This window comes from Protopterus annectens, chromosome 1.part2 (assembly GCF_019279795.1).
Source record: "Protopterus annectens isolate FY-2018-M chromosome 1.part2, PAN1.0, whole genome shotgun sequence".
Taxonomy (NCBI): Eukaryota; Metazoa; Chordata; order Ceratodontiformes; family Protopteridae; genus Protopterus; species Protopterus annectens.
The window spans coordinates 548942927-548968439 of NC_056727.1; the positions used below are offsets into that span (position 1 = coordinate 548942927).

A 25513-nucleotide genomic window follows, 5' to 3' on the forward strand; every position below is an offset into this window, starting at 1 on the left:
ATTGCACACTAAACAGTGTTATAAGAATCAATCACTGCAAATGTGGTTTCATGGGACATTAACATATAACAATATTTATTTATTTATACACGAATGCTTTGTGATTTTCAAATGACATATCTTTTAAATAACATATTTTTCAACTACAACATATTTAACAAAAGGTATTTTATTTAGGATTTTATGTATTTCATACAACATCTTGCTGTTTAATTTTAAATTGGTCACCAATTAATTTTAATTGTAACTTGACTGGTTTTAATTAACGAAGCACATGATCTCATTAAGAGACTTACAAATAAGGTTGTTCTGCCCTGCATTTTTATCTTGATAAAGCTCAGTATTGCATTGAGTGAAAGCGCTTGAGAGAAGGATTTGGAGAAATTTATGTCGTGTGTTTGAGAAGGACTTGGAGAAATTTATGTTGTGTGTTTGAATAAACTTTTTGTGGAGATTACCTTTGGCTTCATCGCTGTTTCTTGCTGCTCTTCCTGCCTTGGATTATACTTTTCACTTATATATAAGCACTTTAAGTACAGAGAAGGGAAAGTAAAAGTACATAATTTCATACCAAAATGTAAACGAACTGCTCAACTAGGTCCATTAAACAATGACAAATGTGCCCCGAGGAGAATAAATTGAAAATAAATTTGCAAAAACATTTGGGAATAAGCCAAATAAAGAAAACAGTATTAAATGTAAATGTCCAGCAGCTTTAGGTCCTGGCATATAAGTACTTAAAATGAGAATGAAGGTTTCATGCCAGATTTCATGTCTAGTTCTGAAAAATGTACATCAAAATATGTACCTGAACAAGTCGAGTTGGAGAATTGTTTTTAACCATCTTTCCTGGGAATAGAGTTTCCACCACATACATAAACAGGAATTATACAAAGTTGAGTAAACCTGTCCATCATTTGATATCCAGCAAGGAACCAGTCCTTGATGAAGTAAGTAAAGCCAGTTCAGCTGTTCAGTCTTAGTTGATTTGTGAAGAAATTCTGACATCGGTTCTCTAAAACATCAGCAAATCTTCATCCAAAAAAAGTTTTGCATTCCATTGTAGGTATTTTGTATACCAGCACAAAACTGAACTGACATGTCATCATTAAAATAATCAATGAACTGACATGTCATCATTAAAATAATCCATGAACTGACATGTCATCATTAAAATAAATGCACAATCAATGTAGACAAGCAGTCAAGCAAAAGTTGGAAAGAAATTAGTTGCCAGTCAGGTAGTCATTAGCTTAGTAGCCATAGTAAAAAAATACAGCTAGAAAACGTTAAGTTGTCATGCTTGTAATCTAAACATAAATTACAATATAGTTACTGCAAGGTCACAAATGCCTGGAACATTGTAAAAAAAAAAAGTGATAAAAAGCAGGTACCCTTATACAAAACAAGACCCAGTATAAGTGTATTATCATCAATACGTGCACATAAATGCTATTGCAGTCGCAGGGCAGTGGCAACATTACAGCAGTGTTGAAGCAAAGTTCTGGGTAGGCACCAGTACAGGGTCTTTCAGACAAATCAGCAGATTTAAATAAAAACAAGACACTAGCAAATTAAGTGAACCAAATACAGAAGGTGAAATGATGTAAATCAGATTACTCAAAATGTACAAGCAATGGATAGTAAGAAAAAAATTGATCAAGTGTGTCTGTTGGCTTCTGTCTCCAGCCATCTTGCACTAAACACTGTCAGAAGTCTAAGTGTTAAAGTCTTCCTTCTGTAGATGGGAGCAGTACAACATAGTTTAAACAGAGCAGCTAAGGAAGTAATAAAGAAACAACATTAGCAAGTGTAAAATGTAGTTATAAATTTTTTTGCTTTTAGTTTTTTCCATTTTTATTATATCTGTGACTGACTGCATGTATGCATTAACTCCTTTTACATTGTCTAAATATAGCACTGCATTTAATGTCATCAGATTCTGTTTTGAAACCCAAGTTTTTAATGACTGTGCATGCTTCCTGAACTGGGGTGCTTTTAATATGGTAATGCTGATACTCTCTTTTAAAAGATGGGTCTACTACCAAAGGGATCTCTATTACATCAGAATTATGGAACTTCAAACAGCATATAGTTGAGACCATATGACCAATGTTCTCTGACTTCAGTAGGTTAAAAAATAAGAAAACTTGAGGCCAGATTCATGTACGTCTGTAAAAAGTGTACACCATTCTGAGTGAATGGATAACACAAGCATAACTCCCACCTTCTATCTCCTAATTTTAGTTTTCCTGCTGATTTTCTTGCAGACTTAAATTCATAAATGTTATACAAAGTGTAGATTATGTGTACATTTAGTGTAATCTCTCTGAGTGAATAGACAGTACAAAAAATGTGGTAAGGATGTTCTTGAATACAGAACGTGCACACTTAGTTTAGGCTTTCGTGAATTCATCCCTCTGGGTTTTTTGCTGGTGAACAAGCCCCCACATCAACTGCTAATTATATTTACCATCTCCTAGATCACACAACAGTTGGGAAGGCATAAATTCCCCAATCCCCACTGTACTGACATCTCCGTACAACTGAAGGTTGATCGTATGGTCTTGAGCATATGAAGTTCAACTTTCTGAAAAGTTGATCTTCCAGATGCAACCTCCTACCAAGTTATAAATCTGCGTTTTATTTGGTGACCATAATCTCACACCATTAGCATCAACAGCTGTGTTATGAAGTTTACATACGGATTACAGTTACTATTTTATAGTACAATTTATGACTTTACAATTAATTACATCTATGAATACTTATTTATTTATCTTTGTCATTCCGTATAAAAAGGAGGCAGACAAATATGTATGTTTTGTATGAATCCTAATGAACAGGCTGCTTTTGTTTTGTTAGTTTGTCTGCAAGACAGCGTGCTCGCATTCTGGAAGCATGGGATGCAAGGAAGAAGTTTTAGGTCAAATGAGGTAAGCTTTGAGTCTTAATATCATAATTGCTGTAGTTTTAGAGCTCATCTGCAATACTAAATCCTCTTTGTTTTAACAGTGTAAGTTTCATTATATGGTTGTAAGAATGTGAAATACATTTATCCCAGAAAAAAGAAATGGGCTTGTCTGGTCATTTAAATTGATTTAGACACATTTTTAAAGCCAGATTAGCTAAGAACCTCAAAGAGGTGGATACTGTTTTTCACATTATACTGTTACTAGTGCATTTTTCGACGTGTGTGTTGTGTTAGTTAAATACCCCATCTGAGTTTTTCTTAACAGATGCACCACACTCTTGCATCATAAGGTACAATGTGGAATTAAAAAGAGCATATATTTGTTGTACTCTGACTCCTCTCTTTCTGTTGTCATGCACTACTATCATCATCGAAGATGTGTAGTTCCTGTAAAGCCATATTGCCAGCTGTCTATTACTGGCAAATACCTCACTTTAAAACTGAATACATGAGATGTTTTAGGATTGAAACCACGGCATAGATGAATGCTTTTATTTCTGCTAAGTAAATAACTTCACAAAGTGGTCTTGACATACTTCAGTTAAGTAGACACGTTTAATTGTACAGATACACAGAAAAAAGCAGTAGAAGCTTCAGGAAAACCAGTTTAATAGCCACAAGGTTAGCGCTTTCGTCTCTCCACTCTTCCAAATGAGACTTCATCAGACAGTTAAATTAAAATACTTGCAGTGTTAAATACACTATAACAAATCACATGACTCCCTATCAAGCACCTCCCATACATGTATATTAATCACTATAAAAATTTGATAATAAAAACCATCTAAAAACATATACAAAATACTATAAACGCATACTAATGTTTAAAACCCCTTCTTTTTAAATATATAACAAATTCCTATCTGTTGTTTAATCCAGGTGGGAAGCATGCATTTAGTTTAACTTGCCATGAATACTCTAACCAACCCAATACTTCTTCAATATTCATTAGAAATGCAAAGTTAATTTTAAATTTTTAGTGCTGGAAAAATTAAGTGATACAGCATTTCTAATGAATATTGAAGAAGTCAGTCTGTTTCAAATATAAGCTCTTCCATTAAGTAAATATTTGGTATTCAGCTCTACCTGCTATGTCCTACTAGAAGAGGCACTAAGAACATGAGAAAACTTTTCAATAGGCCAGCACCAAATTGCTATCTACACATGCAGAGTAGTGTCCCTTGCACTGTAGCCTATCTTCTGTTCTTTTTTTTTTTTCATGACCTATGCCTTGCCAGTGAAATTTGATGTGACCTAACACTTTGTAAGAACAAGGGTTCATACTTTGAACATGTTATACTTGTGTTTTCTTTTAATTTTTATGCGGTACTTGCTTAGATCTTTTTAATATTTTTAATCCGTATACTGTTTTAGAGCTTCTCTTATCTCCCCTTCGTAATAAAAGAATGGTGAATATCAGGCTGATCTTAAGGAGCTGTCACACCTGAATATCATGTAAACAAGGTGATGAATTTTTGTCTACCTCCTCCTTGAAATGGACTCTCTGGAAAATAAATGCTTCAGTACCTAGGAGCACTATTCATGCTTGAAATTTGCCGCCAGTAAGTGAGGAAAAAACCCAGCTCTGAATTGCATCCTGGTTCTTGTTTCAGATGTTCTTCATTCCACATTGCTGCAGTCCTAACTATTGGGTAGTCCGCTGTCCAGTCGGCCCGAATACCAAAGTATATGGCTGACGTCGGTCAGGGCGCATTAGACTGACGTCAGTACGTCAGGGTACTAATGCGCATGACCGACGTCATATCCTCAGTCTTTTTTGCCGCATGGTCCGATGCAGAAGCAATTTTGCGAGTGCAGGTTGGCGTTCTGAAAATTTCTGAAGCCAGAGTTTCAGACCGAATCAAAGTTGGCTAAGTACCCCGTTGGGGAATATTTTGGTTTTTTCTTGCCTCAGTATTTAACCGGATGTCAGAAAAAGTGAATAACTGTATTTCTTGTGGGAAACAGATACCTCATAGGGATTACCATACTTTGTGTATACCTTGTTTAGGGCCTGAGCACGACGTTGTTGGATGCCGTTCTTGTGCTAGATTTAACAAACGCACTATTAAGAGAAGGTTAGACTGTGCCAGGTTAGTGTTTGGGAAGCGTTGTAACTATAAAATGCCGTCGGATGTTCCGGCGCTTCGACTAAAAACGCAAGGACAAAACAGCAAAGCCTAGAGGGGAAGAACCGACAGTCCCAGACGTCGGTTCTTTAGAGGGCTCAGTGGAGCCGGAGGTTTTGCCAGATGTTTCTTTGGAGTCTCAGGGAGATACTTTACTGTTACAGGATGTTTCCTCTCAGGAAGTAGGCCAGGCTGAGGGGGCTTCTCAGGTGGCTGTTCTTCCCTCACTTCCTAAGGTGGTTAGGGCCTCCCCTTCTGTTTCCAAGGCTTCCTTAAGGGGCAGGCCAAGTTTTGCTTCAGTGGGGGTTTCTCCTACTGCTTCAGGGTCTTTGCCTAAGAAACATATGCTTAAAATGGCAGAGGAGTTGATTACTATGATAAGGGGTTCTATGCCCCCTCCTGATAAGAGGCCTAGGGTGGAACCTGAGCTTGAGAGTTTTGAGCAATGCTCGGAGGCTTCTGAGTCTTCGGCTGAAGACTTGCAGGAGTTCCCTCCTTATTCTGATTCTGATGTGGATGATTCTACTCCTTCAGCTTCTCCTCCTGAGGATTTTTCATTTTCAGAGACTTTGCATTCCATGAGGGAGCATTTTAAATGGGAAGGCCAAGATTTCTCTGATTCCAGGAAAAGGCTTAGGGAGTTCTTGTTTTTACCCCAGCATAGGCCTTTAGCTATACCTCCTGTTTTGAATGTGGTGGAAGATGTTTTTGCAGAGGCTTCCCTGAATCCTGATTCTTTGCCTCCTGCCCCTGTTAAACCGGATAGGTATTATAGGGTGCCTGAAGCTCATAAGTATCTTTTTAAGAGTCCTAGGGCAGACCCGGAAACTGTCTCCCAGGGGCCTAAAGGTGTGAAGGCCTCAGTTGTTAAAAATCCTGTCCCTCCTGATAAAGAGGCAAGGGCTTTGGATAGATGGGGAAAGAAAGTGTATACTTCTTCCACTTTAGCCATGAGGGCGTTGAATTGCCAGTTCCACATGTTAAAATATCAGAATTATCTTCTTTCACAGTTGAAATCTAAGGTGGATGCTCTAGCGGAAGGTATTGACTGTAAAGAGTTGCAGGATTTAGTTCATGTGTCTGAACAGGTGGGTAAACATTCCTTGCAATGTGGTTTTGATGCTGTACAGGCCTCCTCCAGGGTGGCTGCCACTGGTTCTGTTCTTCGTAGGCACGCCTGGTTGAGAGATCAGAATTTAGCTGAGCATGTTAAGACAAGAATTTTGGATGCTCCTTTGCAATCTGATGTGTTGTTTGGTTCGCCTGTGGAAGCAGTTTTGAAGAAAATGGAGGACAAGGCTAAATCTATGCAAACTGTTAAAGATTTTTTGCAGGTACAGCCTCCGAAGTTTAGTAGAAATTGGCCTGCTAAGGGTTGGACTTATCCTGCTTATGATTCCCAGTCTAGGGGTAGGTCTAGACGTGGTAGAGGCAGAGCTCAGGGTTCTTTTAGGCCTAGGACAGGGAGTTCCCCTGCTCAGACTTCTGGTGAGGGCAGGGGTCAGTCCTTTCGTAAGCAAACCCAATGACCTGCCTTTTCAGCTGCCAGTTCATTCTCGCCTGGCAGCACCGTTGGGAGGAAGGCTGTCTCTTTTCAAAGAAAATTGGGATTTAATTACCCAAGACAGATGGGTTCTGGATATCATTCACCACGGTTACAGGTTTTATTTCCATACCTTGCCTCCTTTCAAAGGCATGCCAGACATTCCTCCTCTACAAAGACAAGAGGCGCACAAGCAAATTTCTCTGTTACTCCAAATAGGGGCCATTCAGCCAGTTCCTGTGCCAGAAAGGGGCCTAGGATTTTATTCTCGCCTGTTCCTAGTACCAAAGAAGGGGAACACGTGGAGACCAATTTTGGATTTATCTATCCTCAACACTTATCTGGACATTCCCAAGTTCAAAATGTTGACGTTACAACAGCTTTTACCTCTACTGGGCAAAGATCACTGGATGGTAACTTTAGATCTCAAGGAAGCTTACCTTCATGTGCCTATAAGATTAAGTTGCAGAAAGTATCTGCGTTTCGAGCTGGAAGTTCTCATTATCAGTTCTCTGCATTGCCCTTTGGCTTATCTACTGCGCCCAGAGTATTCACAAAGGTTCTGGCTCCAGTGATAGCTTACTTCAGGCTAAAAGGGATTCAAATCTACCCTTACTTGGACGATTGCCTGATTCTGGCTCAAGAAAAGGAAGACCTTCTACAGCATCTGGAATATGTCATAGCAGTGCTAAGATGCCTAGGGTATTCTGTGAACGAAATAAAGTCCAGTCTAGTACCCTCTCAAGACATGTGCTTTCTGGGTGTGAGACTGAATACAGCAGCCCAGATGGCCTTTTAACCCCGGACAAACAAAAGAATCTTTCCAGTTACTTCCATCAACTATCTCTTCAGTCCGGGCTGACTGCAAGGACAGTCCTTCAAGCCTTAGGGTTCATGGCATCTTGTATTCTGGTGCTTCCCAATGCCAAACTGCATATGAGGAAGCTACAATGGTATCTCAAAAATGTATGGACACAGCACTGCCAGGATTTGGACACTGTCATTCAAATAATACCTTGCATTCAAAAGGAATTTTTGTGGTGGGCTCAGGAATGTCACCTAAACAAGGGACTGTCTGTGACCCGGCCAGAGGCGAGTCAGATTCTAACGACAGATGCCTCAGACATTGCTTGGGGAGCTCATTTAAATGGAAAGTGGATACAAGACAAGTGGCCTGCCAGACTACAGCATCTACATATCAACATGAAAGAGATGTTAGCAGTCCAGTTTGCATTAATGGCTTTCAAGGAGTTACTTCTTCCAGGGCAGGTGTTGATTCTAACAGACAACACAACTGTCATGTGGTACATCAACAAACAAGGGGGAACACATTCTTACCCATTGTGCAGGCAAGCAATGATTTTATGGGAGACTGCGCTCAGCTTGCAACTAACTCTTCAGGCAAGGTTTCTGCCGGAGCACAGAACTCCTTAGCAGATGTGTTAAGCAGACAAATCATGGATCCCCACGAGTGGAAACTGGATCTTCATGTATTTCAAAAATTGACAGTGTCATGGGGAACTCCAGACATAGATCTGTTCGCTTCTCCACTAAACCACCAGCTGCCAAAGTTTTGCACAAAGAAGTTTCATCACACAGCTTGGAAAGTGGACGCTCTTTCTTTCAGTTGGAAAAATCTTCATGTGTATGCGTTTCCACCTCTGCCTCTTCTTCCAAAAGTGCTTTTAAAGGTCAGACAAGACAAGCCAAGGATGATTTTAATAGCTCCAGATTGGCCTCGGCAGCACTGGTACCCATTACTGAGGAGTCTGGTAAAGAAGCCTCCATGGCCTTTACCCTTGATTCCACACCTGTTGTCTCAGAGAGAAGGTCACCTGCTCAATGTCAAACTTCACTCTCTTCATCTAACAGCCTGGCATATTCTGTTTTGAAAGGCAGCAGGTCTCAACTTCCTCAACAAGTTTTAAATGTGATTATGGAAGCCAGGAGACCTAGTACAAGAAAAGTGTACGCAGAGAAATGGAAGAGATTTTTATTTTGGAGTGCAGCAAACAATTTGGAGATTTGAGCCAAATTTGAGTGTGGCTCTTCAATATCTTACTGAGTTATTGGACAAAGGTTTGTCTTTCTCTTCCATTAAGATTCATGCTGCAGCAATTTCAGCTCACTATGATTGTGACCCACCATTGTTTTCGCATCCTTTGTTCAAGCAATTTCTTAGAGGGCAAAGAATATAAGACCCCACGTAGAGCTCCTACTCCTGCTTGGGATCTCAATTTTGTGTTGGAGAAACTTACTCTACAACCTTTTGAGCCTCGGCTACTGCTGAATTGAAATACTTGTCATGGAAGACTGCTTTTTTGTTGGCCATTACTTCTGCAAGAAGGGTTTCTGAGTTACAGGCCCTTATGGCAGTGGAACCTTTTTTGATTTTTCATAAGGATAGGGTATCTTCACGTACTAATCCTTCCTTTATGCCTAAGGTGGTTTCTAGTGTGGCTTTAAACCAAACTATTCATTTGCCTACTTTTTATGCAGATCCCCAAAATAAAGGGGAAAAGATTTTGCACACTTTAGATGTACACAGGCAATTGCGTTATTATTTGAGCAGGACTAAAGATTTTAGGCAGTCTCAGCAGTTGTTTATTTCTTTTGCTTTGAGTTCTCAGGGCAAGCCTGTGTCAAAACAGACTATTTCTAGATGGATTGGGTGTTGCATTTCATTTTGTTATTCCCATCATGGCAAAGAAATTCCAGCTGGGATTAGGCCTCATTCCACTAGGGCTACTGCCACTTCAACAGCATTTCTAAGGGGGGTGGCAACTAAGGATATTTTGGAGGCAGCTACTTGGAGTTCAGTGCATACTTTCTCTAAGCATTATCACCTTCCTCTCTACTCTAAGTCTAGGGCTAGTTTTGCCACTGCTATTTTGCAAGGCATGTTGTCAGTTCCTGCTTCCTTATGATTTGCCAGCCTCCCTTACCTCTGCTTTGGGATTCTACCCAATAGTTAGGACTGCAGCAATGTGGAATGAAGAACATAGTACAGTTTTGTACCTACCATAAATGTAGATGTTCGAGGATCCACATTGCTGCAGTCCAATTTACCCTCCCTCCTTCCCCTCTGTGTTTAGGGGTGGTTGTGTAGGTGAGGTTATATTCTGCTATTTTTGTATATTCTGTATATATATATATATTTTGATGCAGGTATGTTGGGAATGTTTGGTTTTTGGCCTTATCTTTTCAGGGTCTTCTGACATCTGGGGCAAGAAAAGACTGAGGATATGACGTCGGTCATGCGCATTAGTACCCTGACGTACTGACGTCAGTCTAATGCGCCCTGACCGACGTCAGCCATATACTTTGGTATTCGGGCCGACTGGACAGCGGACTACCCAATAGTTAGGACTGCAGCAATGTGGATCCTCGAACATCTACATTTATGGTAGGTACAAAACTGTACTTTTTAAGTATTTGGCCGACTTGACAGTTCCTTGACTATTCTGCAGCTTTCAAACCACCATCACAATACACATATCTGCCCTGCAAGAGATCTTATGGAGGATCAAATGGCTTACCATTTGTCCAGTTGTTACTTCAGCCATGTACATTTGACTTCTTTGGAGGCTGAAGGCTGCAGGTCATGGCCATTATTTCATCTGTCCTTTTCCAGGTGTTATCACTTATGAATTTTCCATGATATGCCATACCTCTCAACTGTCCAGAGTTTTTACAGACTGTCCAGATTTTTCTCATATTTTTGGTCTGTTCCTCATAAATTTGTAGTTTTCTGGCAAATTGTTAAAAATTGAAGTCACAGACATTTGAGTTTCAGGCTTCATAAACTTCAGAAAATACATGCTAACACAAAACCTTTCATTCTCGCAACTTTCTAAGTTTATAAGAACAGTAGTTAAAATTTTTACTGATTTTTGGGTCTTTGCCCCCCCCCCATTATTTTGGGCTTTGTCCAGATTTCTTGTGCTAAGAGGTTGAGAGGTATGATGATATCCAGTCCATCTTGAGTTTTTCTAACAGCGATTAGCACCTTCAGGACTGTTGCTTGCAGTGAAGAGTTTGGCCAGCAGGGGGTCACCACTGTATAAATGTATATTACCAATTTAGTCAGTTTTGTGCTTTAAATCACCTGAACATTTTTTTTAAAGCTCATCCTCTTCTTGAAGTTTTTGGCATTGTGGTATACCTTTAGTCCGACACTTTCAATGCATTTTTTGGAAGCAAGTTTCAGAAACTACTTGATTATTTAGGTGTGTTTTATTACTAGTGACTTATGATTTAACACTAATTATGTCTACAAGACATTATTATGTTAACTTATTTTTGTGTACCCATTTCTTTCTGAGGAAGTAACTGTGAACTCCCATGCCATCTTTTGTGACATGCTGCTTCTGTAATTTCCTGACATTCTACTCATCTCCACATGTGTTAATTTACAGCAAAACAGTATTTTGCAAACCCGACTCCATGGTACTGGCACAGTAAAAGAATATACTGAAAATGCACTCTATTCTACATTCCATGCAGTGAAACATTTTTTTGGGAGGGGGGGGTACTGAATAATAATAATGAAGGAAAGAATTTTGGAATGTTTGGATGATAATAAGGCACTAGAATCATAACACTACTAATTTACAACAGGAACACTGAACACTGAAGGCGTTATAAGATATCTGGGGACACAGGTTGACAGCAACCTCTCCTTCGACCACCACATTGCCACTGTGGTCAGTAAGTCCTTCTTTGTGGCGCATCTCATTACCAAGGGTTTTGCATCCAGGAAGAAAGAGGTCATCATCTCGCTTTACTCTTCCCTCATTAGGCCAATCATAGAGTATAATGCCCATTTGGCATGTACCTCACTAGACACCTGCAACAGCTGGGAAGGCCACAAAAGTACCTCACGAAGAAGATCCAACATATGTCCTACATGGACAGATTCAAAAAAGTGCAGCTATTCCCTGTCTCATATCGTCTACTAAGGTGATCTCTGCTTTACTTACAAAGCCATATCTGACCCAGCTCTTTTAGAAATGCTACATCTAAAGAAATCCAAATCCCTCCAAACTACACACTGGAGATACCTCAACCTCATTACCACAATCAACAGAACATGCTGGAGGGACAGGTTCATAACTCGGAGACTTCCCATACATGTCAAGCAGAGCTCCTCAGTGGCCTTCTTCAAGAGAAATTTTGGTGGGAAATAGAAAGTTCACCCCGTGGATCAGTGCAGTGACTCTACTTGATTTGAGGACCTGGGAACTAATGTCGGGCGGCATGATGCCAGGACACTTCTATGAGCTAGGCTTGTAAAGGCTCCAGGGCCATTAGCCTAGTACACACCTATGAACCTATGAATGAGTTATTTGGCCACGTAATGAGACAGTAGACAGGAAATTGGCTATTGATGCATCCTAATTAATAAGGCATCTGAATCTGAAGCCCTGCACACACAAAAAAGGCTACAGAGATGACTACAGGGACACGTGGGGTAATAGCAAATGGAGTCAACAGTTTTAAACGATTGTTAATTGTTCCACACTACAGTGATTAGTACTGATGGTGTTTTTTTTATTATCTAGAGCAGTGACCTTGTAAAGAATTTGGAAGAAAATATTTACTTTCTTACTGATGACACAATTATGTACAAGAGGTCTGATAGGAGGTGTCGAACAGATTAAAAAGGACGTTGCCAGGACTGAAAGCATGATCTAAAATATACCAAATTAAATGAAATTTGAATGAATACACTTGGTAATCAATAACCAGAAAAAAAAAACAGTGCAAGAATGAATGGGATGCGGCAGCAACAACAAAAATAGAGAGGGTGTAGGGAAGTTGCATATGCAGCTTTTTCTGCATTCACACACACATACATACTGCTTTCATGCACACTACATTCATTCTGTCCTGCATTGCTCACTCTGTCAGACACGCACATACACCTTTTCTTTTGCATTCATACGCGCGAGCGCACACACACACACACACACACACACACACACACACACACACACACACACACACTGCTTTCATGCACGCACTGTTCATTCTCTCCTGCATTGCTAACTGTCTCTCTCATACATGCATGTACAGCCTTTTCTGCATTCACACACACATGCATACTGCTTTCTCGCGCACACTGCTCATTCTCTCCTGCATTGCTCACTCTCTCGCGGACACATTCTTTTCTGTGTTCACACAGGGATGCACACTGCTTTCACACATGCACTGTTTTTTCTGTCCTGCATTGCTCACTCTCACATACATGCATACACAGCCTTTTCTGCATTCACACAGACTTACATACTGCTTTCACACACACACTATTCATTCTCTCATGTATTGTTCACTCTTTTACATGCACAGACTTTCACTCTCAGTTCTGTATTCAAAAATACACACATACTGCTTTTATGGATGCATTCGCTCACATACATGCAGACAAAAACACAAACAATCATCTACAGCTGTACACACACACACAGACACACACACGTGTGCGCGCACATTTTTTTAATTTCTTTTGATCCTAAGCCAAATATGAAATGTTTTGTAATGTTTGTGTGTGGAAGGTACTAAAGGATTCCACGACCGGTACTGGTCCACGCCTGGTGGTTGGGGATCGCTGTGATGTTGGCAAAGCAGTACCACTCAATAGTCCAGATTTCCACAGAAAATCTAAATTTTTTGCAACATATTTTTCATGTGTTCATTTTGAAACTAGGCAAACTACAGAGGATTGAGGGCACTGAATAATGACTTATATTTGATTGTATGAATGCATACTTCCTATCGATGAGGTGATGCTAGGGAACAGAAATACTGTTGTAGCAACAGTTGTTAAACCGCTACCTACTTTTCCCCCAAAGATGTAAGGCTTTGTCTTTATTTCTGGTGTTAGACTGGTTACATGTATAAGAGCCAGTTAAAACAGCTGTCCTTATTTCTGTTGCTTTGCACCCCCTTATTTGTGACTTGATCCAGATTGGTGAGAGGCATAGTGAGGAGGTAAGTATGCATCTCAGCTACTGCTGCCAGCGATCAGATCACTCTCAGACTTTACTTTCCTATCTCTCTCACACACACACACACACACACACACACACACACACACACACACACACACACACACACACACACACTGCCTCTTCTGCTTTCATGCATGCAGCATTCACTCACACACACACAGCAGCACATACACACAGTCACGCACACTTTCTTTTTGTTTAGTGTATTTGTATTTTACACTCGCTAAACAGCAACAGAGCTGCTTAGGGAGTGTAAAATACTCACTGAATTTATATCCCTATTCATTGTCTCATAGTGGATCTGAATGGTCACACTCATACATGCAGTCTGTTCACACACGCACACACACACACACACACACACACACACACACACACACACACACACACTACTTTCATGCACGCTCTGTTCATTCTCTCCTGCATTGCTCACTCTTTCTCATACACGCAAACACAGCCTTATCTGCATTCACACAGACATACATACTGCTTTCTCGCACACACTGTTCATTCTCCTGCATTGCTCACTCGCTCTCATACATGTAAACACAGACTTTTCTGCATTCACATAGACATACATACTGCTTTCAGGTATGCATTCACTCACACACATGCAGGCAGAAACAGTCATACACATACATACACACACTGCATCACAGTGGTTGGAGACTGATATTGTAAAGCACGCATTTGACTAAGAATGAACAATAGGAGAACAAAACCAGGAAAATAAATTGTAATAGATTTGCAGCAGAGTTTTAAGGAAGAACAGGAGAACAAATCCAGGAAAATACATAAGAATACTTTAGCAGCAGAATTGTGGGCAGAACTTTGTATGCAGGTTAAGTAATTGAATAAGCTTACCAAAACACTAATAGCAAATGATGTCTGTTTCCAGGGACTTTGCCTGCAGTTTTACTGGAAGAAATACGTGCTCCAATACTGTTTTTACTCCAGAAGGAAACAGTGGATGGAATAGAGTTCCACAACAAGTTATGCAGTACTTTATAGTAGCTAAGCGGGCCAGCCTAGATAATGTCTATTTCACAGTGTGGATGGATCAGCAGGAGAGGGAACTACTGATTTGACTGTGTCGAAGGTATGTCACGAAGGTGGAGACGAATTCCACCTGAAAGGATGTGATACTAAAGAAAGGGGGATGGGCTTTCCTGCCCTACTCTAGGGAAGGGGAGAAATGTAGAACTGACAAACTTGGTGCATTTTGTTAACCGCTGATGGCTTGGAGGAGTTACAGGGATAAAAGAACACTCGCAGTTGAGTTAAATTGTGGTCGAGCCTGCAGTTTTCCTTTAAACAATTGTAGTGTGCATTTATTTGTTTAGTAGTTGTAAACTCTGTAAAAGAAATATTTGCCTTTATTTATTTAGCATTTGTTAACCAGGTAAGTCGACTGGCCTGAGTGTGATTTGCAGCCACATTTTTTTTTTTTTATTAAAAACAGCTCAAATAAAAAGGAATGAATGTAGTACAAGTGTATTGCAGCACTTAACTCCCTAAATGGCATGATGTATCTATTAATATGAACAAATTACTCTAATGTGCAGAGTTGTGCATCTTCTTCTTCTTTCGACTTTTCCCTGTTAAAGCAGAATCTCTGTATACATACACACATACTTATTTTCTTCCTATCATTCTGCAGCTGTTCCTCTTCATATTCTGAAAGATTCCCATTTTTTTTATTCTGCAGTGATTTAAATTTTTGCCAACCATTATAAATATATTCTCCTGTATTTCACTCTCTGTCATTTCTATTATATATGATATTCATTTTCAACTTGTAAGCACTAGCTATCACTTCAGGGGCACTTTGTTACTGCTATGCCCATTCACAGATTTTAAATCACCTTGGCTGTAGATGATTGTCCCTGTTGAAGTGACACTTCAACCCTGTGTGAAAAAAAAAATTGGGAAAAGAGGTTATGGATGGATGGAGGAAGGCACCTGTGTATCTCTTTTACTTTATCACCCTCCATTTTATCCTAATCCTCACACAGGCATAATCAGGTGCAGTTATTAGATAAGTATCAGTACTTTTAAACAAAAGAGCATGTTCCTGTAATAGAGATTCTGTCCAACCTGGCCCAGTTGCTGTATCTTAGAGAGTAATATGTAAATTCTGTTTCAGCATCTGCTACTGAAATAATATCTGGTATACCAAATATGTTGATGTTTTTCTTTAAAAATCTACTCTCTGTAGTTGAAACTTTCCTTTTAAGTTCTGCTTGCATCCTTAAAATTACAAATGAAATTTTCGTTTACCACCCACAGGTAAAGTACCTTGCTGAAAATGTATTATTCCCCCCAAGATTTTTCTAAGTTCAAACATTTTAGCTTTAGGGGGAATAAAAACACATGCAAGGAAACTTTCTTCTTGATTGGACATCTGACTGGTATATAATATCTTTTGGTTGTCTTTCATGTACACCATACGTCTGAAGAAGCTCAAAGGCATGCTACTATAAGATCAGAAGTACAGGCATCAAAATTCAGAGCTTTCTTTCTTCTATAGGAAAGGGAGGCAGAGATATGTAAGCAACCTGACCTGGTTGCCAGTTTGGATGTTTATATGCTGGAAGTAAAGTCTGACAAGGAAAGAGAGCCCCACTCTGGCTAGAAATTATCCCCAGAAAGGCAGAAAAACAGAAACAAGATATAGGGATCAAAGCAAGGTTTTGCAGTACTGCAGCAGTGATCTAGTCTAACATCTATTGTTGTGGTAAGTTTGCCTACACAACTGTACTGTGGTCATCATTAAATCATTATTACAGTAGCATATAATAATATAGGATGATTGCCAAAGCCCGCATATCCAAAGAGGAGGATTGAGGGTCGGAGTCCAGGAGCCCCTGGAGAATTGGATCTAGCAAATCCTGTTCTGGCTTTGGAAAGAGAATCAATTTTGTAGTGTCTGATGAAAGTGTATACAAATGGCCAAGTAGTTGTATCTAGAGTAGATATGGTTTCCACTTCTTTCAGAAATGCATTAGAATTATCCAGAGCTCTAGCAGATGTAGATTTTGCCTTCTGAGATAGAAATACTAAGGTGGAATAACAAAAATAAATGGAATGGGAGAACTGTCTAGAAATTGTCTGTTTTGACACTGGCTATCCTTTTTCATTCCATCAAAAGAAATGTACTGGTGTGAATCTCTAAAATCTTTTATTCTATCACTGTAGTAGCTGAATTGTTTTGGACATCCAGAGAATGCAGAAATCTCTCTCCCCTGCTTTGGGGTGCAGGAAAGAACACAGCTAGATGAATGCACTGGTTCAAAGTAAATTCTGAGACCACTTTTGGCATAAAAGAAGAATTCATTCTTAAAGCTATTCTGTTTTTATGACGTATGAGGAAGGGCTAGTTCCTCATCAAAGTCTGTAACTGGGATACCCACCTAGCCAAAGTCAGAGCAGTAAGTTAAACAATTTTGCAAGTCAAGAATTTAAAGTCAGCCTGATGAGTTAGGTCAAGTAGTGGTAATCTGAGTTTTCTAAAACATAGTTGAGATCCCAGGAAGGAGCCACATGTTTTCGTATTGGATGGGTATGCAAAACCACTTAGAGAAATTGTTTTACTTACAATTATTGAGAAGGGATGCAAAAATGGCTGAAAGGTGATTTTTTTATAGAAGAGTAAGAAAAGCTGAATTGAAAAATTCACATAGTGGGGAACCAGAGGGACTACTGTTATGTTTGGGCCTTGGTTCTTCTTTTGGCATTGATTAGAAAATCTCTTCCATTTGGCTAAATAGAATTTTCAAGTGGCAGGTTTCCTAACCTTCTCTAATACCAGCTGCACATCCTCAGAGAAAAGATGCCTTAATGGGATCAAAATTATATCATCCAAGTAAACTTGCAACATGGCTGCACACGGATCAACAGATTGATTTGAGCTCTCTTAGTGTGAAAACAGAAGTGATTAAAAAAGGGCCAGCGTAACTGTTTGGGTAAAATTAAACAGTGTAAGACACTTGTCTGTGTGGAAGATTTTCAATCCATATATGTCTAGTTAATCACTGTATATTAATCAGATCAGGTAATGGCAGTAGAAGTAGCAAATGTAAACTCGTCCCAAGTCTAAAAAATATGTAATTTGAAATGTTATATGGAATTACTAAGTATTTGAAAGTAATCCAAGCAGGGTAGACAGCCGGTTTCCAGTTGAAAATCCTTTATTAGGTACACAGACAGTTGTGCCTGTGTACCTTGATTATGTTTTTTAAAAGATTCCATAGCTGCTGTTATACAGGAATTGTGAGGGAGAAATGTGTACAAGGATTCCATATTGATAGTTAATAAAATACTGTCAGCTTCTACTGTAATGTTTTTTTTATTTTCCTCAAAAAATCCATTGACTTTCTTATGCATGACTTATTCTTTTCTGCTAAAGGTTTCATCAAGTAATCAAGGTAAATGGCTGTGGCTTCAGTAAGGGAACCTCCACTTGCTACCACCAGTTTATAAGGTGGGTCTTCTCTGTTGTTGTGTGGCTTTAGTATTCCAAAAAAGTAAAGTAAACTTGGGCATGGGCTCCATAAATAATTGTAAGGATTTTTTCAGTAATAAGTTTTTCTTCTCACAGTGTGGTGAGGTTAGTGTTCCATAAATCATATGCTCTTGTTCAGGCGCCTAGGCAGTGAGACATTTCCCTGTGGTACATTTGGTTGGGGACATGTGGCTGAAATGACATTCAGCTGCAGAAAAATATGGCTGTTTGCAAATTTCCTGTGGACAAAGAGAAGCATACACTGCCATGTCCACAGCTTTAATAACCAAGTGAATGGGGGCAGAAGAAATAATGAGTGTTGTGCGCTGTTTATAGTACATGCTTATGTAACTACAACATGTAGAAGTGTGCTACAGCACAGGGGAAGTTTTGCATGCTACTGTAGTCGCATTTATGCTCCAGTATGCATTTTAGGTAATGTCCCTTAGACATTTTGAAAGGGATAGTGGTCCACACACATCAATTATAAAGGCACTGCCCATTGTGCACTTGCGTTTTTACTGCCACTGACATGCCCACTGGCTGGTCTGCTGCAGATGCCTGCTATACTGCCTGTTGTCTCATGTTGCCTTGGGGGGCATGAACATTATTTCCCCCCTGTGCATTTGGTTAGTTAAGTTGTGGGCATGGTACTACATTCTTCTCTTTCCCCACAGGGAGTTTGCAAGCAGCCATATTTCTCTGCAGCTGAATATCACTTCAGCCATGTGTCCTTAGCCAAATGTACCACAGGGAAATGTCTCACTGCCTAGGTGCCTGAACCACATATGCTCTTTTTATCCATGGTAAATAACTCCTAAAATCTGTTGTCCTCTGGCATGTTCTCTATCTTTTGGTTGTAGCTAGTGATTCCATAAATTATATGCTCTTTTTATGTCATCCATGGTAAATAACTCATAAAATCTGTTATCATCCAGCATGTTCTCTATCTTTTGGTTGCAAAAGACAGAGAACCACTAGCTACAACCAAGAGATAAGAGAACCACTACCTTCAACCAAGAGATAGTGAACCACTAGCTAAAACCAAAAGAAAAAGAACCATTGGATAACATCTGTGCTGCAACAACTTGGGCAAAACCTCATACCTTTATTACTCATTACAAAGTGGATTTGGCCTCTAGGAGTGGAGCCTCTTTCGATTCTATGGTTTTGAGGGATATTCTCCCATGAGCCAGCCAAGAGTCAGGTTGCTAGGGAAGCGGTCCCATCAATGAGAATAAAGGTGAGATTGACAACATCACATAAAGAGGTTATGTACTTACTATAATGTTCCATGTGTGTTTTCCATCTTGTCCTTCATTCTCACAACCCTCCTTCTATGCCCCCCAGCCTATGCTCCTGGGAGACGGAGTGGCATAGTTGGGTACTGCGGATACATATAGCCTCAGAACTTATTCTCTGGTGTATGCTTAATATGTACAATTATTTATTTATATATATATATATATATATATATATATATATATATATATATATATACACACACACACACACACACACACACACACACACACACACACACACACACACACACACACACACGATTCTTGCCTTAGCTGTGTAAGAGTACTTCAGGCAAACAAGGTCTGAGGAAGCTAGAGGGGAAAAGAGGGATGCCCATGAGCTTTGCTGAAGACCTCAAGCTTTTAGAATGACCAAGACAGATCTGATGGATCAGATCCGATCCATCAGTGAGAATAAACGATGAGATGTACAACACACATGGAACATTATGGTAAGTACATAACTGCTTTTTCTTCATTAGCAAATGTCTCCAGTGGGAGATATGAAGTCTGCAGCTGAAGACAGTTAGCCAGAAGAGGTCTGTGCATTGTGTTCTGAGTGAAATTTACAAAGATTTCTTTATGCGTTTGCAAAATTGGTAAGTTTTTTTTTCTCATCACTGGCTATGTTTACTTTGGAGTAAACTGTCTGCAGCTGCAGTAAATCTGGAGAGTTTTGTGCACTCCTTGCTAAAATAAATACAAAATTTAAAAATACAGTAGCAGACAATTCATTGAAAAATAAATAGTATGAAATTGTGGGAAGTGAATAAGAAATAGTAGCTTCCAAGCAGCCTTACTACTCTAATGCATGTAATAGAATAGTTCACAATTTCATTTGTGCCTGTCAGTACAACCATCAGTTTGAGGCAATTGTTCCTCTCATGAGAGTTAAACCTCCTCTTTTGAAAATGCACATAGTTGTGTTTGTGCGCTCTGTAAGTTAATGCAGGAGTTCTGAAAATGTAATTAGTTTTTGTTTGAGAGTTTTCATTAAAACAAAAAGTCTTAAAAATGCGACGTAGGTTAGAGTGGAGATGAGAAGGAACAACTGTATAAAAGATCAATCTGCCATATATTAGTGCATTCATCTAAGACAAAAGTTAGAAGAAGATATGCAAAAAAAATTGCCATGTTTATTAGGTGGGAACAATTCCTTTTCATCATAATGGTTACAGTATCCATATTGTCTTGGAATGTAAATGACTTTACAGGTGTAGACTAAAAGGAAATAGTATTGAGTTATATTAAGGAAAGCACAGATAGCAATGCTGCAGGAGACAAATTAGGAAAGAAAAAGCATGTTAATTTGACAAAGAAAGGATTTCAAGATGGATTCAGCAGAATATCAGGGACAAAGGAAAAGGGGGTAAGTAATATTTATTGCTAGAGGGAGACTATAGTGATAGAAGAGGAGAAAAGATAATAATGGTAGATTTGTGCTAGTAAGGGGCTCTTGGCAAGGGAGGAAGTTTACGCTGGCATGTATTTATATTCCACCTAAAACTGCTGTTATGGAGCTTAAGATATATGTGGGAGAAATAATCAGCTTTCAACAAGGAATATTATTTATAGGTGGGGATTAGAACTTGATTTGTAATAGTGAGGATGTATCAGGGAGATCTAGAAGGGGAAAGTATAATAAAAGAGGATAGATTTTTGAACAAAACATATGAAAATGTTTGTTATGGAAGACAAAAACTCAGTAGTAGGAACTCTGACAAAATTTTTACATAATATTCTCTAAAGTAAATTAAGTTGGCTAGACCGTGTATAACTTATATTTCTCAGGAGTATATGTGTGAAATTGAAAGCTTTGAAACATGTCCAGTAATTATTTCAGATCATACATTGATAAAATCGAAGATAAAATTACGGGGTGGTTGTTGTTTTGTCTTTCGTCTTTTCCCGGTTAGGGGTCGCCACAGCGGAACTCCGGTCCGCTAATGATTGGTAGTTGATTTTTACGTGCCGAGTTACCAGCCCTGATGCACAACCTTCAACGAAGGTACGCCCATTCACGCATGCCTCCACGCAGAAGACGCCCTAGCTGAGAATCGAACCAGACAGTGTCTTACTGTGAGGCGACAATGCTACCACAGCACCACCACCGCAATAAAATTACGGGGTAATGAAATGAAAAGGAGACAGTGATGCTTTCCCACCTACCTTTTAAAAAGAGAGGAATTTAAGTGATCGGTAGGCAAAATTATTTGAGCATTATTAAAGAAGATAGAAATTCCTTCAGAAGTGATAGCTAGTGGGAGGGATAAAATGGAAGTTTAAAATAGGGTAGAAATAAAAGAGAAAGAGATACAGTTAAGAAGTAATATGAATTACTTAGAGGGGCTATATACAATATTGCAGAATAAGGGTAAACTTCTAGAACAAGAGGAGGCACAACTACAGAGTGTTAAAGAGAAAATAAGGAAGTGTTTAGATAAAATGCATGACTTTAGAAAGATAGCTGTTAAGCATCAATTTTTTGATAAGAACTGTAGAGCACAAAACTTTAGCACAATGACTTGGGCAACACAAAGTAGAAGGTGTTGTAACTAACTTTAGGAAGTCTGTAACAAGAAAATTAACCAAACATCCTTTAGAGTTTTATATTTCAGAAATGTTATGCAATTTTGTATAAAAGAGAAATTTGGAAATCAAGTAAGAACACAAATGTAAGTATTTATGTGAGGTTTAAGTATGTCAAAGTTAGAGGTAGAAGAGTCTCAACAACTAATAGTCAAGATAGGAGAAGATGAGGTAACAACTAATAGTCAAGATGGGAGAAGATGAGGTAAAACTGATAAATGTGTAACAGGAAAGTCTTTAGGAACCGAAGGTATTCCTGTGAACGTTTAGAACGTAAGAGGGAAGAAAGTAATAAAAATCTGGAAGATTTTCTTTAACAGTATTTTAAAATGAGAGGAAGTACCAGCATCTTGGAAGAAGATTGTAAAGACCCATCAAACCCAGATTCATATAGACCATTTCCATTTTAAACCATTATTAGAAAGTGCGCATGTCTATACTAGCTGAGAGAATAGCAAAGATGTTGCCAGTATTGCTAGATGTGGACCACTGTGGCTTTGTGTTAGGGAAGCAAACGTGACAACATTAATAAAAAATGATGATTCAGAGGGAAGCAGTATGCAAGAAAATAGCACTGTTATTGGTGGGTCTTGATGCAAGGAAAGTATTCAGCAGAGTAAGCTGGGATTTTATGGGCATTTGCTTTTCCTGGTATAATAGCAAGGTTATTTAGCAGGATATCTGAAAGATTGGAGGCAATAATTAAAGTGTGAGGGTTCCTCTCTTATAAGTTGTGTTTGAACAAAGGAACTAGGCAGGGGTGTCCTCCTTCCCCTTTCGTATTATATTTAGAGCAACTTTCAGAGAAAATAAGGGACACAGACATTTAAGGATGTAATTGGTATAGTAATCGAGAAAAGTTGGCATTGTTTGCAGATGGCATTATTTTGTACCTGATGAATGCAGAAAAGGGTATGTCAGTGTTGTGAAATTTTGAGATAGTGACCATTCTTTTCAGGATTCAAAATTAATGAAGGTAAAACAAAGGCTGTATCTTTAAATTATGTACCCACACATGAATTGGTTCAGCAATACCCATATTTATGGGGACATGATAAAACTAAGTACTTAGGAATATGGATTAAAAAGACTTCTGTTGTGGCAACTAAGGATATTTGAAAATAAATTACACAAAAGATAATATAAAAACTGAGAAACAGGATATGCTCTTGTTTATAGATATGGATCACAAGATACAAGAAGTGAAAATGTTTTCAGCCCCTTTATTTTTATATACAGTTCAGATGTATTTTTATCAACCAGAGGAGCTGTTGGGAACAATAATTAATAAAGAGTTGAAGGCATTTATCTGGGAGGGGAAGATGGCAAGGGTTAAGTTGGGTAAATTGATCCCTCTAGTAGAACAAGGTGGTTTAGGATTACCTGATCTGAAGTATATTTTAGAGTTACCCTGTTAAGGCTCATGTGCATAACAAAAGCAGAAAGCTATAATTCAAAGTGGAAAGAGACGATGATGAAATGAGGAAAATAAGAAGAGAATGTGATTTTAGATTCAAATCCTGTTTTTAAACAAGAAACATCTTTATTAAAATATCACTTATGACATAGGCAGTCATTACATTTCTATAAATGAAAACAAACTATACTGACATATTTTTCACTGGAACCATTACACATTATACTTATAACCAGTCATTGTCCTAAGTATTACAAAGCACATTCAGTTCCTTAAACCTCATTCCTCCTCCAGAAACATTACTCTGCATCTGTTGTTCCCAGAATTCCCATTTTTTTTAAAGATCGCACTTCCAGTTGTGTTATCTCTTAGTTTAGAATTTGATTTCTGTTTTCTACTGATTGCTTTTTTGGCAACCACCCGAATTAGTCAGCAAGGCCTTACTGTGTCTAGGCAATTTAAATTCTATATCACAGCTCAAAAAGTCATTTCCTTAGTTACACCAGTTTGCTGTCCCAGTATTTCTGAAAGAGTAGTCTGAAAGGAATTTTTAGTGTCTGTCAATCATTACACTCCCAAAAATATATTCGCGATTCCCATTACACCTCTAATATTAGCAATCAAATAACTTTGAAAACACTTCCAAATATCCTAAATCTTCTAGACTTTTTTGGATATTTGGGAGCCACGCATAAACCCCCATTGATTCTTTGTGAATTGCTTATGCAGTCTCTTGTCCCAATCCTTTCTAACCTCCTCTGATTGATTCCTATAGTTATCTTGCAATATTTTATATGCCCATTAATTATCCATTGTTTAACAACAGCTTCTGTTCTAGATTCTAGTAAAAATTATACCAGTGCTGGTCTTTTACCTAGGATCCCCTTATTTCTTTCTCTTTGCCTATACTCTGATATCAGTCCTTGATAGGGAAGGCAATCTGTAGCCTGCAGTTCAGATTAATTCTTTACCTCTTCCCATTCTGTTACCTTTCCCTCTCTATTTGCTCCCAATACCTTGGTTCCTTTGCCAGTTTTCCCTAGTAAATGCCAGCCCCCCTTTTCCCTGTTCTTTGTATACCTAATTGTTGTAATCCTTATTGGAAGAATCTCCTTTCTCCATTCCCTTGTTGGTTTAGTTGTAAGAATACTTTCTGCTACTTTATGAATATAATATTCTATATAGTTATTGTTATTCTCCTTAAGGATCTGCATCTAAAATCTCAGTGTCTCCTTATTTCTTGAGCTTTCCCCCCTGTTTCATCATCATCCCTTTCCACTTTGATTTTTAGTTTTCTGCTTGTGCTGTATTTAGGAACCTCATCTGTGTATATATAGAAACCTCATCTGTGTAGCTCTGAAATTCCCCTTCAAACCAGGTAATCCCAATCCACCTTGTTCTGTTGGAAGAATCAGCTTACCCCACTTGACTTTTCCCGCTGCCCTCCCAGATAAAATCCTTCCACTCTTTATTAATTGTTATTCACAACTTCTCCACTGGTTGATAAAATATGACAATGACCTGTGTATAAAACTAAAGGGACTAAAACATTTTCACTGCTTATATCTTGGTATCCATATCTATCCATATCCATAACACAACCTTCCAGTTTCTCCGTTTTCTATTATCTTTTTAGTCTCTTCCCACATATCCTTAGCAGCCATAACTGAATCCTTTCTAATCCATATTCCTAAGTAGTTCATTTTATCATGTCCCCATAAATATGGGTATTGCTGAACCAATTTGTGTGTGTGAGTACATCGTTTACAGCTATTGCATTTGTTTTATCTTCATTAATTTTGCATCTTGAAAAGTCTTGAAACCGTCTCAGAATGTTCCACAACACTGAAGTGTCCTTTTCTGGACTTATCAGGTTTAAAATAATATCATCTACAAATAAAGCCAACTTTCTTGACTACCAAACCAATTATGTCCTTGAATTTCTGAGTCCCTTATATTTTCTTTGCCAGTGTTTCTAAATATAATGCAAATAAAGAGGAAAAAGGATACCCCTTCCTGGTTCCTCTGCTCAAACAGAAC

The 25513-nt window shown here is 38.7% G+C and overlaps 1 protein-coding gene across 5 annotated transcripts in view; it reads left to right on the plus strand.

Annotated features, from left to right (window-relative positions):
- The window catches only part of MAP4K3 (mitogen-activated protein kinase kinase kinase kinase 3), a 2472041-nt gene that overhangs the window by 2350915 nt on the left and 95613 nt on the right, over positions 1–25513 (plus strand). For all 5 annotated transcript variants that reach the window (XM_044057581.1, XM_044057598.1, XM_044057607.1 and 2 more), the window contains one exon: positions 2866–2936. In XM_044057581.1, the coding sequence (XP_043913516.1) occupies positions 2866–2936 (71 nt within the window). The remainder of the gene's footprint in view (positions 1–2865; positions 2937–25513) is intronic.